General features: G+C 40.0%; 1 protein-coding gene across 9 annotated transcripts in view; it reads right to left on the reverse strand.

Moving 5' to 3' along the window:
* LOC108974735 (transcriptional activator protein Pur-beta) overlaps nt 1-20,247 on the reverse strand; it is a 66,834-nt gene that overhangs the window by 36,009 nt on the left and 10,578 nt on the right. For 3 of the 9 annotated variants that reach the window (XM_018942751.1, XM_018942758.1, XM_018942753.1), the window contains exons 2-3: nt 10,370-10,753; nt 10,073-10,224 (exon numbers count right to left, since the gene is read on the reverse strand). In XM_018942751.1, coding sequence (XP_018798296.1) covers nt 10,073-10,115 — 43 coding nt within the window. In that variant the 5' untranslated portion in view covers nt 10,116-10,224; nt 10,370-10,753. Of the gene's footprint in view, nt 1-10,072; nt 10,234-10,369; nt 10,754-11,263; nt 11,531-15,535; nt 15,600-15,638; nt 15,789-15,928; nt 16,088-20,247 lie in introns of those variants that run through there. The other 6 variants (XM_018942752.1, XM_018942754.1, XM_018942755.1 and 3 more) reach the window with 6 other exon arrangements.

The following is a 20,247-nucleotide window of genomic DNA, read 5'->3' on the forward strand; positions in this document are numbered from 1 at the left end:
CGACGACTGTTTGTTTGATGACAGGAGATATTTCGTCTTGCCCTCGTTCACTGCCAGACCCATTTGTGTTGCTTCCTTGTCCAGTCTGGAGAATGCAGAACTAACGGCGCGGGTGTTGAGGCCAATGATATCAATATCATCGGCATACGCCAGCAGCTGTACACTCTTATAGAAGATGGTACCTTATGGGTGCTCTCTTGGCTTTGCATATTTCGGTAAAGGATTTTGTCATTTTGTGTCATAGTGCAATCGTGCAAGAGCAAGATTCCACAACCCACCAACGTATTTTCAAAATGTTTTCAATGTCGGTCCGAACATAGTATTAGTTTTAAGAAAGATTTTGGAGATTAAAAAATAAAAAAGTTTTTATTCAAATCTTAAATCAATTATTTTTGTATTATTTGCCACCCTGATGACATCAGCTTGAAATTGACACTTCTCTTATCGCTGGCGACTAACCCCTACAAAGCCCCTGCACGAGGGATTACAAACTAAAGCACAGTTTTCTGATCTTACGGCCTCTTGAGGTTTTTATGAGTAGGGTGCATTCTTTGAACTGCACCAGATTTGTCGTAACACGGAACAAGCCCTTACTATGTGTTAACGTTCACGCAAGGAAACAATTTTTATCAAAACTATAAAAAAAAAAATTTCACTATATAATATTATAAGAGAAAGATAGAGATATTTTATTAGTGGGAAAATCTCTGGATCAGGTCAACGAGTTTTCAGCCCATTTAGAAGATTTTTCAGTATACTATACATTGCTTTGGGTACAATAGTTCTTGTTTAGAAAAAACTCTGGCACGTGCAAGTAACTCATACAAAATTAAATCACGAAAACTCAGAAATTATTTAATCGAATTTAAATATGAAATATTATTTTTCCTCATTAAAAGAGTATTTATCTTCTTCATTATGATACAAGTAGCACTTGTTGGCATGAGAAATTCTAGGAATAACTTCAAAGCTGATATATCGCTTTCTCTATTCTTGCTGATCAATCAATAAATTAAACTTAAAAGCAATTTATAATGAAAATGTTGCAAAGAGCATGTTTAGGCGATCAACACGAAAAAACACCAAATTTTGAAAACCTTCTTACTTACTATTTGCATAACTTAGGAACTATTTTACCCGTTTTTATTAAAATGGGAAAACATTGGTTTGGTGCTTTAGCAATGATCAAGCTTGTAACAGGGTAGGATTTCAGGACAAGCTACGCTGTATCTAGGGGCAGAATTAACCAAGAAGTAGAATTTAAAGACTATTATCCACGCGTTCGCTGCCGTCAAAATTCGAAAAGTTTAATTCTAAATTCCAAACAATTGAAAATTTTATAACTTAAGCTTCGTTTTCACTTTGGATTTACTCATTCTTCCATTTTTTGTCGAGGAGACGCCGCCGTTTTCCGAGTTTTCCGAGTTTTACGCAAAATTTAATCGCGTACCTTTGCTCTAACGAACGCTGTATTATCTCCAGGTTCTCTGAAACAACTGACCAGCCACTCAATCGTTAGCTACGAACGCCCTCTACCGAATCCAGTCGGTGCGCGTACGCCCCGAAGTACAGTCGCGGCGGAAGAACATCGGTCATATTAATTTCCAAACAAACCCTACAGACTAGTTTGGTTCATCTTACGGTTGTTTGTACCATCCTAAACAAATCGCGACCGATAAAGAGGTACACATATAAATAATCGTTACGACGAGTCAAGTTGAATTTAGGGTGACTGTCTGTCCGTAGGTCTGTGTGAGTGACAACTTGAGTGAAATACCGAGAAAACAGCAATAAACCATATCAGCTATATCGACCAAACTTGCTAACGAACTATTTTGACATCTCTCCCTAAAATGGGTAAATTGAAAACTACTCAAAGTGCGACAAATTCCTAAATAAACATGTCAGAAGCATAAAATTTTACTGGTAAAATGGAACGCAACCGTTTCAAGGGATGCGTTGTAAAAATTGGAAAATGGGCGTAGCGCAGCCTACCTTTATATGATATTCCACAACTCAGGAACTACTCTACCACTTTCAACAATTTCTATGAGAAACATTATATTTTTATTTTATCAGAGTGTGAGAATATGCGAAATCTCTTACTTCCCATTATCACAAATTTAAATTATAAATAAATAGTAAAAATACATTATAGAAATAAAATATTGAGCACAAAACATATTTAAAGTATACGATTTCACGCTCAAAAAGAAAGAAAACGCTGAGTTCGTGTGTAACCGAACATTTCATGCTTTTGCAAGCTGCCAAAAGCAAAGCGGAGAGAAAAACCTTCAGATAACTTAAAAACCTTTGTTTTAAAATTGTTGCAAAAGAGTTAAAATTTCTGCTCGACGGAAACGTGAATGGATAGATTGCAAGCAATTTTGTATCTTATTAACGTATTTTATAAGTCATACACTAAAAAAGTATTATAACTATATTTTTCTTCCCATCAGCGAAAATTATGTTAAAATCATCATCATCAGGTTAGGCTAGGTCATCAACTAAGGTATATCTGACACCCTCTGCTAATGGTAGGCACCTTGCCGCGGTGCAGACGCTTAGTCGCAAGGCATACTCGGCACCCCCCAACCGGTGTGGGTGGTGCTCACTAGCAGCAACAACAACTACCACCACTGGCGAATCAACAAGGCAACTCACAAGGACAATGGCTACGGAACACGGCAGGGAAGTGGAGAAGACAGGAGGCGCAGCTGTAGGCAGGGGAGGTCAAGGAGCTAAGCGTAAGTTCAGCTACCTTGATGCTCTTTCGCCAGAAGAGCGGGCGCTGTTCGAGGAGCATGCCAGGGAGGAGGATGACGACATGCCCTCTTGCAGCGGCGTCCGGCGTACAGCAGCGACGATGACCGCGGATGCAGCCGTAAGCACCACCAAGGCCCCCCGAAATAGGCCTAGCCACTCAGACTCGGGTGAGTCTTATCCAGCAGAGGCCGGTGGTGCACGCAGGAGGGGAGGGCAGAGATCTCTCCCCACAGCAGGAAAACCAGGCAGGTGCGATGACCCTCGAAGGAAGGCTATGAGCGGTGCCTGCCTCAAATGGTATCTGCGGTACCTCCGGGACGGGATGACCCCCGAAGCGCCTGGCCAAAAGGAGATACGCAGATACTGGGACATCCCCCACAAAGGAGTGTGGCAGGATTACTTCTGTGTGTGCGCAAGGCAGCCGGTCTATGGATCGTGGCCAGGTTAGTGTATCGCTGACCGAAATGCGGGCTGACGGGAAGGCACTCACCTATGCACAGGCCGCAAAGCGGAAGAGTGGTCAGCTCACACCACAGGAGCGCCCCAGTTGCAAAAGGCTGAGAGTAGGCGGCACGAGAGCGAGCTTAGGCCAACCATCAGCTCCGGCACCCCCCCTGGTGGAGGAGGGGCGGCGCAGGTATGCGGATGCTGTCAAAGGTATCCGCATGGCTGTACTGCCTCAAAACTATCCGGCGGAGTCGCTGGAGTCGGACTAGCTCACGGTGCTCCAAAATCTCCTCTTGGAAGAGATATTCAGAGGCGATGAATACGCGGCGTCCTTCCTCGGGGTAGAATTTAGAGGTGGCATGTTACAGGTGGACTGTATGGACGAGTTGTCCGCCAACTAGCTGCGGGAATTTGCCCCAAAGCTAGGAGGCTGGACCGGTCCTGTCCTCTGTGCAAAAAGAGTGGAGGATCTCCCGGTCATGCACAGGATGACAATGTTCCTCCCCCGCAGCGATGACAAGCCGTACGATTTGCCCTGCGGCTGATTAAGAACCAGAACCGGGGCCTTAGCATCGCGGCCTGGCGCGTCGTCAGCAGCCAGTTAGAAGAAAAAGGTGACCTACGAGGATGGAGATTGTACCTGTATATTGATGACGAATCGTACAAGTACGTCCGTGCTGCAAGCTTCCGCCTGTTTTACAGGTTCAGCATGGTGGTCATGAGGTGGCAGACAAGGTGGTGGAAAGGATGCAGGTGGACGAGGTGACAAAACAGCCGAGCGTAAGCTCTGAGCTGACTACGCTAGTCGCAACCGCTGACGTCCCGGTTTCCCAGGAAGACGGGCTACCCTCCACCCAGGAACTCCTCGAGGGATTAGGCGACCACGTGGGCAGCAGCGAGAACGACGGAGGGGATGTGGACATGCCCCTCCTCGAGCCACTACTTTAATGGCCGTCGACGTGCAAGTTGCAAAAGTGAACCTGCATCATGCGGCGGCAGCTTCGGCAGTCATAACGAGCAGGTTCACCCCGGATAAGTAGGGCCTTTGCTGATCCAAAAACCTTAAGTCTATAAAGGTGAGGTCAAAGGCCTCAAGACGGTACACAACAAGGTAATCTGGGACCTCTCTAGTGAGCGACCAAGAGCATGCATAGTAGTCAGGAATAATATCGACTTTTTCTGTATTTCAGAGTTCCTGACGCAGGACTTGGTGGCGGTACAGGCCAGAGATTGGGAATGCAGAGACTTTGTCCTGGCGTCAGCCTACTTCCCAGGGGAGGCAGCAGTAGCACCCTGAGCACTGAAGTGGTGGTAAGGCTAGTGGAGTACTACAAGAAGTACAGGCTGCCCCTCATTATCGTATGCGACGCGAACGCTCACCACGTAGAATGGGGAAGCACGAACTGCAACACAAGGGGTGAGTCTCTATTAGAATATATATTAAGTAGTAACTTAGCCATTGAAAATGTGGGTTGCGAACCCACCTTTATAACTTTAAGCAGGAGGGAGGTACTGGAAATCACCTTCAGCAACGAGCATGCAAATGGATGGTTCTTAAGGTGGAGGGTCTCAACGGAGCCCTCCCTGTCAGACCACAGAATTGTAAGGTTCGCACTGAAGGTTGAGGTCAGGCAACTTCACCCAAGACGCAACCCTCGAAGGACCAACTGGAGTGCCTTCAGGGTAATGCTACAGGATGAATTAAGTAGGGTGAGGCAGACCGATGATAGCGTTACGGGCCCGAGAATGGAAAGCAGAGTGTTGGCACTGAACGGGTCTATCACTAAAGCTTACAACGGTAACTGCCCCCTAATAGTGCCCACAGATAGCTTTAGGTACAGCCTCAGCTACCTCACCTTGTTCGGCTGCTGAGGGAGAGCCTCGCAATGGCGTACATCCCTAACCCATGCTGCGCACCAGGATCGCCAAGACCAGGGTGGGTGAAACAAAGATCCATCTGGGTGCGACAAGAGGCTGTCCACAGGGAGGTGTGCTATCACCTCTACTATGCAGCCTTGTCGTGGACGAACTGTTAGCATTGCTAACTGACAAGGGGATCCGCTGCCAAGGGTATGCGGACGACATTGTGATAATAGCAAGAGGCAAATTTGAGGATACTCTCTGTTACCTAGTGCAACGAGGTCTAAGTCTGGCAAAGGGGTGGTGCAGGGGAGTGGAACTAAGCATCAACCCCTCAAAGACAACCGTAGTCCCTTTCAAAAGGCGCAGGTCCCTACCCGGCTTGAGGAACCTCACACTTGGGGGCAGAGAGATCGAGATGACTAGCAAGGTTAAATACCTGGGTCTTACGCTGGATTCTACCCTGCGGTGGCAGCATGTGAACCAAACGCTGGTCAAAGCAACAAAAGCATTAATGGTGTGCAAACGGCTGGCGGGTAAATCCTGGGGCTGTAAGCCAAAGATCGTTAGGTGGTTGTACACCATGATTGTGCGACCGATAATTACATACGGGGCGGTGTCCTGTGCCTCCGGAGCGTCGCAGGCTTCGGTGGTAACCCAACTATCGAAGCTGCAGCGGTTAGCATGTGTTTGCATGACGGGCTCTATGCGGACCGGTCCGACGGCAGCTCTGGAGATCCTGTTGGAACTCACACCACTCCATATAATGATAGGTCAAGTAGCCAAGCACTCAATTCTAACAGCAAAGGCAAGATAATCTCGTCCCAGAGGATGGAGAGGATAAGTGGCTACATTCCTATTGCCCTCCTCCCAAAGGACGGCATTACCAGAACAACTCACTAACGAAAAGGTTTAAGGTTACCCTCGGCAGCAAGAGTGAGTGGAACGACTCCAGCACAGTGAGGTGGTACACCAACGGCTCGAAAACGTCAGAAGGAATAGGTGCGGGTATTGTAGGTCCGCGTACCCAGCTCTCCATTCCGATGGGAAGTTTTTCGAGCATTTTTCAGGCCGAAGTCTTGGCTATAAGTCGGTGTATAGCGATAAACCTCTACCGCAACTATCGCAACGAGCGAATAGCTATACTTAGCGATAGTCAAGCATCACTAAAAGCGATCTCCTCCTACGAGATCAATACGCTATTGGTGCAGGAGTGCAGAGAACGGTTGAACAACCTAGCTGGAAAGAATCAGGTGCAGCTAATCTGGGTGCCTGGTCACAGGGGTATAGCCGGCAACGAACTAGCTCGCTCCGCAGCCTGTTGTTGTTGCTGTTGTAACGGCAGCTCGCTTCGCAGCCTCCACCAATATGGTTGGGCCCGAACGGTTCACTGGGGTGGGTCCCCATACTGTGAAGGAGCTGCTCCGCAAGGAAGAAAGAGTGGGCAGGGAAAAGTATTAGCAGCGAGCGCACGGTATGCGTCATGCCAAGCTGCTACTTGGGGGGTATAACCTGAAGAGGTTCAAATCGTTAATAAACCTAACAAGAAACAAACTCAGGATCCTGGTCGCAATTTACACCGGCCACTGCAAGCTGAAAAGGCATTTAGCCAACATGGGCTACGACAATTACGCCAATTGTCGGTTTTGCGACAGAGACCCTGAAACCCCAGAGCACCTGTTAATTGACTGCATTGCAGTCTGTAGGCGCAGGTCGAAGGCCCTTGAAGCCATGTTTCCGGATAGGGGTCACATCGCCTCGCTAGCACCCAGCAAAGTACTGAACTTCATCAATATGCTAGGGCTAAGCGAGTCCCTGTGAGTTAGGAGAGGCACAATAGACCTAAGGTCGCAGTACATTCCTCAATTATTTATCTATCTGTCTATCTATCTATATCTGACACAAAATCAATCAAGGCTAAATTCTCTTGAGATGATGAGCAAAACGTCAGTCTGATGATCGGAATTCCTTACATAGGAATATGAGGGTTTTACCAAAGTTGAAACAAATTCTATTCCAATTATAGGCTAAGCCACATAATTTTTAAGAAAGTTTTTAGCTTAATTTCACTAAAATATCACATATATTGACCAACGTAAAAGTTTCAAAAAGTTTTGGCCTGACTACGAAAACTTTTGGCATTAATCAGGTATACGGGACTATATAGCGTAACATACAATATAAGCTGAACGACATATTCGGCATATGGTTTGTTCGAATAGCGAAAATGATAACATATAGTATATGTCAATTTGGGTAATTCGTGGAACAAAGCATTAAGTTGAAGTATATCCAATAAGATACGTTTAGTTAATGACCAGCAAATTAAGCTTTTGGCTAATTTTGTAAGGAAGACTTATCCAATATAATTATGACAACTATCATAGCTTGTATATTGAATTGCCTTTTTTCATTCTCAATAGCTATTCCAAAAAAAGTAGTTGGCAATAACGATTAGGTTCATTTTAACAGATGAAAATAGGGTTTGTTTAAGTCAAAATTAATACAAATCTGAACTCAAATGTTCATATATATATTTTTTTGTATTAATATCATCAAACAAAATAAATATAATTATATAGTAATTTAATATCCCGTTTGCAATTTGAAGAATTCAAACTAGAATTTTCTCCACATCAGACATTTTGAAACAATTGAATGTCAACTAAGTTTTCCCGACCCCATTGCCAACACACTTCGTTTTTAAGCGAAAATATGAAATAGGCTAAATGCGTTTTATTCGTCTATGGTTTAGCTATTAGCTTATGATGGTCAAATAAAACACGGCTAATATATGTGGTATAAAGCCAACCAAAAAATCGTATGAAAGGTATAAGAGAGATTGGGGTAGCATTGACCTGATTTTTATAAATTTGTCACTACTACATCCTATGAACAGAAAAATATGCTCACTGAGTTTCATTATATATCCGGTATAAAGTTAACTAGTTGTTTGAAAATCGTAATTTTAGTTATATATGGTTATATTACACATATCTGATTTTTGCTCTATCAAGGGAAAGTTTTCATCGATTTCTGAATATGGCTTTGTGTTGTATGTAAATCAAATTAGTCCTGACTTTGACCTAATATTCATATCCCAGATATTATGACCTCCGATTATTTTATACATATTAACTTCTTACTCAAAATGTATATTTGTATATCTATATTTACAATAATGAAATGTATATATAGTATATATGTTTTTTAAGAAGTTAATATGCACTCCACATTTCCTCAGCTTAGTTTCATGCAAATTTTGAGAGTATAAAATGTTCGGCTAGACACGAACTTAGCTCTTTCTTAGCTTATAGGGTAATCGAAAGAGTCTTTTCGTATTTCAACTTCAAATATGTACCATTTTGCTCGACCAATTTTGCCATTAGAGATATTATTACATTAGCGTAAACATTTTCTGGTTTCATGGCGAAAAACTGCGACAAGGAATTTTCACAGGATTCTCTTGAAGCCAACTTTACTCCATTAAAGAAATTCTACATTGACTGACGCAAATGGTAGTCCGATGATGCAAGGTCAGGGCTATATGATGGATGCATCAAAACTTCCCAGCCAAGCTTTCTCAGTTTTTTCCGAGTCATCAAAGATGTGTATGGCCTAGCGTTGTCTTGATGGAAGACGAAATCCTTTCTGTTGATCAGTTCTAACCGCTTTTTTTCGATTGCTTGCTTCAATCTCATCAGTTCTTGACAGTAAAATGTAGAATTAATAATTCGACCAGGCTGGAGCAGCTCATAGTGAATGATTATTTTCCTATCCCACAAAACACTCAGGATAACCTTTCTAGGCGTCAATCCTGGCTTTGCGACCATTTGTTTTCTTCACCATGACCATGATCTTTTCCGCACATTATTGTCGTATTTGATTCACTTTTCGAGCGAATCATTGTTGTGCTACACGAACTGATACAGCATTGTGTCCGTATACAAAAATTTCATAATATAGCGAATTTCTTCATTACTTTCACTCATTTTTGAACAGATGTAAATTTTTTTATCAACTTCCCTGAATTAATTTTTAGGGAAACTTAAAATATCTACTTTCCAACACTATATAGTATGACACAGTGAAAGACTTTTTCGACTACCCAATATTTTAATGTCATAGATATGAAATTTAAACGTTAATGACTGAAAGATTTTAAATAAATAAAAAAGTACATTACATTCAAAGAATGTTCTTTGTTTCATAATTTATCCGACTGTTTAACTTATTAAAAAATGTTGTCTGGACAAGTGGATACCTTGCAGTGAGATTTATTAAGGGGGTAGTATCGTAAAACCAAAATTTTTTTCATAAAGTTTTTTTCAAACAAATTTTTAGAGACCACAGGATTTTCATTTGTTATTCTACATGTAATATAGCTCACAGAAAAAAATTTTTTCTCAATTTTTTTTTAATATTCGGTGAAGATATGGGTGACTGGAAGACGCCATCTTTAAAAGTGGTACCCACGATTTCTACATTGTGGATGATCTGAAATGAACAGGATAAATTTTTTTAGAGTACATATGAATAGCTATGTAATGACCTTCGACTAAAACAATTCATTGATAAATAAACAAAAAGTGCAACTTTTATTTTTGTTTTTGTTACTAATTTTGTCATCTATTTAGGTCATTAGATAGCCAAGTCCTTTCTGAAAATTCCGAAACAAAAAATTTGACAAATCGGCCAAGGAGATTKGCTGGAATCGTGGGTACCAGTTCAAAAAACACTGTTTCGGGAAAAACGCGTTTAAAGATCAAGCTGTGCGATTCAAGCGCACAACACCTTGCGGCGGATCTCAATTTTAAAAGCTTTCCGTTACCATCTAAGTTAAAGAAAGGTTTCTACAATATTATTAGGGGTTTAAAGTAATCAAAACAGCAAACAAATTTTTTCGATATTTTGAAGACATTTTACCATACTACCCCCTTCTTAAGTAGTATAAATTTTACAGATTTGCATTTATTCAGAGAGTTAATGTGCAACTTACTTGAACCAGAAATGCCTTCGTCGCCACTGCCAAGATCAGACATGTTATTGTTGTAAAAAATGTTTTAAATGTTGCACCTGATGATGTTTGTGTACATATATGCACATATGATTGTTTGTTATTGGTGTCCTTTCCTCTGACTTTAAAGAAAGCTGTTTTTTCTTATATAAATAGTATATATACACATATATGAATAGATATTAATTGTAAAATCTCTACTTATTTCTTTCCAATAATCTATTGAACAATTTTTAAACGACAAGCGCTTAATAGAGTTTTCGTACCACAGATACTTACATAAATGTAATCGAAATAGTATAACGACTATTCGATCTTTTTATCGTACACGGGTTTATAACAAGTTGATGAAGTTCGCGCTATTTGTCGTTTTAGTGTGGTAATATTCATGGATTCCAGTAAGTTTTTCCAAAAGTTGAAGTTGTTGACAAATTTTTAAATCTTAATTTATTTAAATTAATTTTGAAAATTATCTTTAATTCAATCTTTAACACTTTATTTATGTTGGAACGGTTAATAATTTAATATATTTTTCATTCAATTCTTTATTAATTCAAATGAAACTTATATATTTTTCATCCAGAGCCAACTGTTTACTATCAGATATTCAAAACAAAAATTTCTGACTGAAACTTGCGCCACTCTCGCACCACCACTTTCCACCTGTGGATGACAAGAAAGAAAAGCCAAAATTATCGTAATTACTAAGTAATAAAAGATCAATGAATAATAAATGTTATTGTATACAAAATCAATTAAATTAATTAAATCTCATACGATATTCTCAAAATATATTCAGCTTCTCACGCAATCCCTCGTAGACTGTTTTTTCAGGAAAGATACGAGAAACTGCTATCGAAACTAAATTCGAAATTCGTGGAGTGGCATTCACTGAATTTACTCGGAACGTTATATTTTGAATTTTATCCGAGTTTTTATACAAGTTTTTGCTAGCGGAGAAATAAATTAAAAAAAAATAATATGTAAGTTTTTATTGCATTTAAACGATAACATTAAAAAAAATCTTTAATGCGATTTCCGCATTATCCTTTGAGGTATCCTAATAGAGAATCTTTAGTTGGAGCAACGTTTTTAATGTGTCCCTTCTACACACAAAATCGCGCCTGAAAATCCGTATTTCTGAAAGAAATCCCTTTTTTCATCGTTACTTACTCAAGGTTTATCCACTGAGGGCACAAATGGGACTGAAGCAATCCCAATACATCTTTTAAGATGCAACAAAATGTTGACTGAGCCATTGGAATATCGAAGCCTTTACACAGTCCATGCTGATAGCCTCCCTCAGCTAAAAAACGTAAAACCGAAGACAATCGATGAAGTAAATATCTAGATGACGATCTTGAAAAACTTGCATTCCTGTCTAGAACGTCGAGGACATACGTAAAGGTCGCTTTATTTAAGCAATAGTTTTTAATAAACCTGTTTTAGAAAAAATTTTAATAAAATTTAACAATGAATTTTTTAAAATTATTTTTTTATTGTTTTATTAATCAAGATATAAATTTATTCTTCTACCCAACTGATTTCGAAATGTCAAAATTCAAAATTAACAAAAGTTTCGAATTCACATGGATTCAGTGATACCACATTCGTAATTGTAGCTTCGCTACGATGGATTGCGTAATAGGGCTGATTATATATATATTCATTCAATTTCATTGTTTAAATAGGCGCATATACGTTTTATTTATTTGTTATTGTGACTTGAACATAACAGTTATTGAAATGATTAGTTTTTGTTGTATTATGGTTTGGACAAAACATATCCTTCAAAATTTAGTATAACAAAGAAACATAAGAAGAGTAATTGTTTCTCAAAGACGCTATTATACACATTCAAATTTATACAAATATGTATGTAAAGTGCGGGAAATAATTATATGGGACAACCGTTTTTCGCTAACTTTAAGAAATACAAACTTTTTTCAAGATATACTGAATATTTTTGAATTCGCTAAGGTTCTAAGAATGTTATATGTTTTATTTATTTCCAACCATTAATATAAACGCATAATTAAAAGGAAGGGTTAAGTTCGGTTGCAACCGAACATTTTATACTCTTGCAACATGCAAGAGTCAAAGCCAGGGAAATACTTTAAGGTGTAAAACCAATCATACAGGGGTGTTGTGGAATCCAAGACAGAATTGCTTAGCTGTCACAAATGCAAACCAGTTCTGATTTTAAAGGGTGTCATAGAATCTGTTTGGATTTTCGTCTTTTCCTACATACGAAAAACCAATATTCAAATCAGCTGTAATGCGACAGAACTTGCAAATGAATACATTAAAGTTTTTAATGAGTTCTGAATTAATGAAAGATTTTAAGAGCTATCATTTATCAAATGACAAAAAAACGGATTTGGCAATTAAATTACGCTTATTATGTTTTGTAGATCTAGTATCATCTTTGGGGGTTCTACAAGAGTATGCTCCGGTCTTGAAACCTTCTGTAAGCCGCCGCATTTTTTCGTAGAATTTTCGAGCATTATCCCTGTCGGCCAGCTTATCAAGCTCTTCGTACTCAGGCATTTTGGCCTCTTTCTTTTTCTGTCTGCAAATACGTCTCGCTTCCCTCTTCAACTCTCGCTATCTATCCCATCCCGCAAGTGTTGTGGTCGATCGTAACGTTGCGAGGTAGGTAGCCTGTTTTCTCTCCGCTGCGACACGGTACTCCTCGTCGTACCAGCTGTTCTTCTGTACTTTCCGAAAACCAATGGTTTCGGTTGCAGCTGTACGTAAGGAGTTTGATATGCCGTCCCACAGTTCCCTTATACCGAGTTGTTGACGAGTGCTCTCAGAGAGCAGGAGTGCAAGCCGAGTAGAAAATCTTTGGCTGTCTGTTGTGATTGCAGCTTCTCGACGTCGAACCTTCCTTGTGTTTGATGGCGTGCGTTTTTTGATACACAGATGCGCGTGCGAATCTTGGCTGCAACAAGATAGTGGTCCGAGTCGATGTTAGGACCTCGGAGCGCACGCACATCTAAAACACTGGAGACGTGTCTTCCGTCTATCACAACATGATCGATCTGGTTGGTGGTTTTTCGATCCGGAGACAGCCAGGTACCTTGATGTATCTTCTTATGCTGGAATCTAGTACTACAGATAACTATATTTCGGGCCCCGGCGAAGTCGATCAGCCTCAACTCATTTGGGGATGCTTTCTCGTGGAGGCTGAATTTACCGACCGTAGTGCCAAAGATACCTTCTTTGCCCACCCTGGCGTTAAAATCGCCAAGCACGATTTTGACATCGTGTCGGAGGCAGCTCTCATAAGTGTTTTCCAAGCACTCATAAAAGGCATCTTTGGTCACATCGTCCTTCTCTTCCGTCGGGGCGTGGGCGCAAATCAGCGATATGTTGAAGAACTTCGCTTTGATGCGGATTGTGGCTAGACGTTCATTCACCGGGGTGAATGATAGTACTCAGCGACGGAGTCTCTCTCCCACCACGAATCCCACACCAAACTTKCGCTCCTTTATATGGCCACTGTTTTAAATGCCACAAGGACCTACTCGCCTCTGTCCTTGTCCCGTCCATCGCATTTCTTGGACGGCGGTGATGTCAGCCTTTATTTTTACGAGGACATCAACCAGCTGGGCAGCAGCACCTTCCCAATTAAGGGACCAGACATTCCAGGTGCATGCCCTCAATTCGTAGTCCTTATTTCGTTTGCCATAGTCGTCATCAAAAGTGGGGTCTCTCATCCGAGGCTGTTGTTGCGTTGTCATTGGGGAGGTTTTTATACGTGGCGGGTCCCAAACCCAGCGCACAACCCTATGCAGGGAATGTTTCGCCTTCTCACTTTAGCACGCCTTCAAACGGATGTTCTTAGGCTACCCAGAGTATACTTGGTCAAGGACCGGAAGTCGTGCTGCTTGAGTCATATGTAAAAGAATCGTTTCTGGCCACTCCCAAGTGAATGGCGATCAGAGCACTTTCCTCACTTACGTGAACTTCTACACATGACTCCATCCTCCTATTTGGAACTACTCTTTAGTAATGAGTTTGGTACCGCGTGGCATTGCTGTATAAAAACTGATTTAAGGCAGGCATTCAATTTATTTATGTGTATACTTACCTTCTTTAATATAAATACACAAACAAACACGTATATGGTCAATCAATTTTCAACCAATCTGCATATAATCGCGCCAAAGACTAAACTGTTCCACATACTTATTTCACTTCAGCTAATCCGAAATTTATCAAAAATTGTACACCAACACTACTTACATGTAACTGCTCATACCGTTATGTTGAGTAAGGCCTCTACAAATGTATCTAGCTGCAAATTATGGTGGTAAAATAAACATAATATTATTGCATTGAAGCATTGTCCCATATAGTTATTTCGCGCACTGTAGATAGTATATCGAAAATTGACATATAACAACTGACTTCAAAATAAATAACTTAAGGAGTTAGGACCAGTCAGATTTTCAAAAAAAGCTTTTAATTTTTTCATCTCAGAAATATGTTAGGAAAATTTTAAATAAATCCGCCAAATACAAATTTCTCATAGTTTAAGTACAAATTCTCAAATTAAATTTTCTCAAAACTATCAGCCCTATTCTGAGAAATCCTCACATTGGTCCTCACAAACCAATTTATTTTGTGAAGTTATTCTTACTCAAACCCCACAACAGAAAAGCACAAAACACTCACCCCATGAGTTGAAAAGCACTTTGCTGTGAACCAGCTGTTTTACAAAAACAAACAAGACAACAAAATAAAGAAATGGACAGAATTATAATATATTATATAATAAGTAATTTTGAAAATTTATTAAATTTGGTGCATATATAATAATTCAAAATGTTAACGAACAACTTAGGAGCAGCTGCAGCACTACAGCATATTATTTAAACAAAAATGCTTTTGCATTGTGAGATTTGCGGTCAGACATCATAAATTTGTGAGGTCATTGTTATGTGTTTGTTAATGTGTTAAACAAAAAATTATATAAAATATTATTATTTAAACATATGGAACAAAAAAATAATAATATAGCAGATTTATATTCAGTTTTGGAAAGGAGAGGAAGAAAGGAAGAGAGCCTTGGTGGACATTGAACTCAAGAATTTGAGAACACAACTAGGGAAAGAAAGTCAATAAGAGTTTTAGAACAAAAATCTGGCAGCCATATAAAGATATTATGAAAAGATAAAAAAGCAGTCAGGAAAGCTAAAAACCACTCATGACGATCTTTCTGCACATCGATAGAAAGTTGCAAAGAAAGGCTGAGCTAAGCTGATTATCTAAACCAAATAGTAGGCAAAAGCAAAATCAAATATTCCATAAATAGTTTTGCACCATTTAAAGCGGCAGGTCCAAACGGGAATATGCCCATAATACTGCAATAACTGGTAGAACCAATGGTTCAAAGTCTTGAAAATATATACAAACTAGCATTCAACTATGTACCTTAGATTCCAGGAAGTTGGAAAAAAAATAAAGTTGTGTTCCTTCCAAAACCAGGCAGAAGAACACACGAGAATGCCAAGGATTTTAGAGCTATAAGCCTTACCGTCTTTATGCTGAAGGTACTAGAAAGGCTAATAGATCTACACGTCAGAACAATAATGGCGGAGAAATTATCGAAGTCCCAACATGCGTATATAAAGATCAACAGAAACTGCCCTTCACGAGGTGACAAGAGAGTCGACACCAAACTGTCCTGGAAAATAAATACAGAAAAAATAATAAATAAAGCTATATGGCCTACTATACTTGCAAGAGACTCGTCAGCAAGAGTTGGGGCCTTAAGCCTAGTATAATTAAGTGGATGTTTACGGCTGTCATAAGACCTATACTTACATATTCAGCTCTACTCCGACTTTGGAATGATGGCGAGCGCTAATCAAACAATACAACATTTCAAAATGAAATGGAATAAAAAGACCAGTATGCGCCGGTGTTACTGCTGCCATCAAGTTATATAGGACTGATGCGCTCAATGTGATCCTGCATCAACTACCAATAGGCATTTTTATTCACAAAACAGCAGCTATTGCGGCTATAAGAATAAAAGAATTGGGAGGATCGAATCAGCAGGACTACGGACATAGTGTAATCCTAAACATGCTCACCATTAATAAATCAGACTACATTCTCCCAAAGCTGGACTTCAATAGACACATCCAGGTGAGGATACCATCTAGACGAGAATGGAGATGAAGTTCAATAGGAGAGGAGGACACCATCTCAGTCTATACCGACGGGTCCAAAATGGTCCGCTGATCTAGGTATATCTCTCTCTATACATCACTCGGCTAGCATCTTCCAAGCAGAAGTACTAGGCATAGAAAAAGCCTGCTTAGTTCTGTTAGAAAACCACGGGAATATACATAAAGCAACTATATTTACGGATAGCCAGGCGGCGCTCCTGGCTTTGTCTTCACCCACGACAAATTCCAGCATAGTCACAACTGCAAGAGAGCGCTAAGCTCCAACTAAACTTGATCTGGGTTCCCGGCCACAGGAACATTTTCGGTAACGAAAAAGCAGAGGAGTTGGCAAAGGCAGGAGCTTTGAGCTTTCCTCAACGAATCCGAGGCGGAGCTAATACCAAGCCCGCTAGGATCGATGAAAGGAGAGATCAATAGTCAATTTCAACAAGTTGCAAATAACAGGTGGAAAAAATAACAAAATGCGTCATAACTAAACAATTATGGCGAACATCTGACAGGAAAAGAACCAACGACTTATTAAATGTGTCAAGAAAAAGTATTTCCAGAATAACAGCTACCACAACAGGGCACTGCCCATTTGGAGAACATGCTTCCAAAATGGGTATGAACTACAACGGCATCTGACGTGGATGCGGAGTAGCAGGGAACAAGGAAACAATCTTCCACTTTCTCTGCGAATGCCCAGCTCTAGCACAAATCTGACAAAAAACACTTGGAATCCATCAAGCACCAAACCTTGAATGGATTTGCACTAAAAGCATATCGGACATAAGTAGTTTCATCGAATCCTCAAAATTGTCATACCGCGTTTTTTCAGCTCAGTTGTGAATTGAGGTCTGCTCCAGCCGCCATTATATCGTACGACGTTAACAAAACATTCTGGCAACTACGAATTTCGCTGTCTGGCAATTTATCGTCGATTCGATTTTATTCTAACCCCGGTTCATCACAATATAATATAAATATAAGCATGAAAGAATTGTTCATTTTGAACCGTTGTTCTTTATATCGCAAATATATATTATTTTTGAAATGTGACAATACTGGTATTTGTCAGAAAAGTAAACACACAAAAATCTTGACTCTGTCAGTGTCTTACAATTTGTTGATGTTTATTAAGTACAATCTATTAAGCGGACATCTCTTTTAACTGGACAGAGAGGCTGGTACCTAGACATTGAGAATGCAGCGTTAAATTTGTTATTTTTTCAAATGAAATTTATTTGTATGAACATTTTCAAAATTAAACCTCAAGTACAATCCCTGAATTTTTATACCGTCGTGAGATGCTTGAATCATATGTAATGTTACGATCGACCACAAGAGTGGAAGAGAGAAAACAGACCTTCGCAGACAGACAAAGAAAGAGAGCCGAAATGCGTGAGTATGAAGAGCTTGATAAGCTGGCCAAGAGGGGTAATGTTCGAAAATTCTAGAACCCCTAAAGGTGAACTAGTGACCGATGCCTAGAGCATACTAAAATAATGGAGAGAACACTTATTCAGCCTTCTGAATGACAGTGAAAATATAACGCCAGGAGTTGGCGAATCCGATTCTCGAATCGATGACGATGGAGCAAACATGAAAAAATAGCCCGTCTGAAGAACAACAAAGCGGCGGGGCCGATGGATCGCCGGCCGAACTTTTTAAACACGGCGACGATCCTGCGAGTTCTGCAGCTGCCACAAAGATTACGTACACGTCACTCCCTCACCCCCAGGATCACCCCCGGACACCCGCGACAAAACTCGAATTCTTCAATTCAACTGCAACGGACTCCAGAGCAAGATCGAGGAGATAGTTGCACTTATGAAACGGTAACGAGTGTTGAAAGCTGTGGTCGAAGAAACCGAGCTAAACAACCGCTCAGATCTTCTGAGTTGTGCCGGTTTCAACGTCATACGTAAAGATCGCGAGCGAGATAATGGTGGTGGCCTAGCCKTCATATTGCACAACACCGTGCAGTATCGTCTGATCGATGAAGACATCGACCGCGGGGATACTACCTTAGAATGTCAGGGTATACCTATCCGATCAGGCGATGTATATTTCGAAATATTTCATACATACATCCCCCCAGTTACATGTTGCCCTATAGGATAATACCCGAATATAGGTGCGTTACTTCGTGGTGAAAATCGTTTGGTGCCAGGCGACTTCAACGCGCACCATGATTTTTGGCATTCCTGCCTGTCAAATGACCACAAGGGGATGGAGCTGGCGGAACAGATTAAGGATTCGACATTCTACAGAATGAATGACGAAGCCCCCACCAGAGTTATGGGCACCTGTAATAGCTCGCCTATTATTACCATTGCTAGTGGTGGTCTGATAAATAGCAAAACCTGGCGATCTATGCTAACTCTAACGTCAGACCATCTGCCCACAATTATCTCGATCGAGAAGCCTCCTGATTTCGTTTCTGTGGACAACTGTACCTTCATTAATTTTAATAAAGCTAATTGGATCGGCTTCACAGAATTAACTGAGAGCACCTTCAACGCTCTACCCATTCTTATGGACCTATGCGTTGGCGAACGTCAATTCCAGAGATAAAGAGATGTTTATTGTTTAGCAATTGGAAACGAGCGATGGTCAGATTGATATCCCGCCAAATTATTATTCGAATGGAGACATTTTTCATTTTTTTGTCTCATTTTGTAACGGCCATTAGTTCGAATAATAGCGAAAGCGAAACAGCACGTAAGTTAAAAGATGTGAGTATATTTTAACTTTTATTAAATAAATTTGCATTTATTTAATACTTTTTTATTTTATTTTACAGATAAAATGGCGAAAACAACCACCAGTTGACGAAAATGTATTGTTGGCTGCAACGAGGGAGGAAGAACCTTTAGTTTTCCAAACAGTGGAACGGACCTCGAACGGTGAGTGAAAAACATTAAATAGTGCAAATAGTGTTTGTGAATTTGTGGAAAATTTTGTTGAAATAAGTGTTTCGATTGTGCAATGGAAATAGTAAGTTTTGATAATGAAATGGAATTTCCGCGTATTGTTGTTGTTGTTGTCGTAACGGCAGAATTTCCGTGTGTTTTTAAGTGTGATGTGCTGAGCAAGTAGAGCGCGATAGACTGCAAGCGACATCTGTCAAATATTAAAATACACACGTTCTTATGGACACAGTTATGTAGTCGTGCATCTGCCTTAATAACTGTGTCCTTAAGAACGTGTGTGTTATAATATTTGACAAATGTCGCTTGCAGTCTGTCGCGCTCTACATGTTCAAAGCGTAACTGTCAATTTATTGCCATTGCCGTTAATTAATTAAATAAATTATTTTAAAGTAACGATTTATCATTGAATATTTGTGATAGTTATAAAAAAAAAATCGTACTTTAAAATATTCATTAAATGTGCACTTTTTGCACTATTATTATTATTATACATATTTTATGAATATATTTAACATTTTGTATTTAAATTTTTTATTTTAACAGGCGTAAATGTTGGCTCAAACGTTTAGGTGTTTTTGAAGATTTGAATGAAAAATCTTCAAAAACACCTAAACACATTTTTGCGTGTGAGCGGCATTTTTCAAATGAAATGCGTAACGCAAAAAAATTGCGTCCGAGAGCCGTTCCGGACATTAATTTAATTATTGAGAAAATATTTAACGCCCCAAATTCTTTTTTTGAAACCCCTATCCAAATGGGCGTTGAAGATTTTTTTCCCCAAATGGAAGGACCTGCCTCAAATGCAAACGGTGCATCGAGGCAGCTGCTTCCGCTTTTAGAAAAGGAAGACCGCGATAATATTTTAGAGCCTCTGCTACTTCTTGAGGACTAACCTAAACTAAATAGTTGTGAAAAAGCCGCGCAAACAGGTAGGGGTCTGACAGCAGGGACAGATAGAAAAAAAAATTGAGGGAAGAGAATAGGATTTTAAAAATAAAATTAGATGAAAAAGAACAGGAGAATAGGAGTT

Source organism: Bactrocera latifrons, unplaced genomic scaffold (genome assembly GCF_001853355.1).
Source record: "Bactrocera latifrons isolate USDA-ARS-PBARC rearing strain unplaced genomic scaffold, ASM185335v1 scaffold_587, whole genome shotgun sequence".
NCBI lineage: Eukaryota > Metazoa > Arthropoda > Insecta > Diptera > Tephritidae > Bactrocera > Bactrocera latifrons.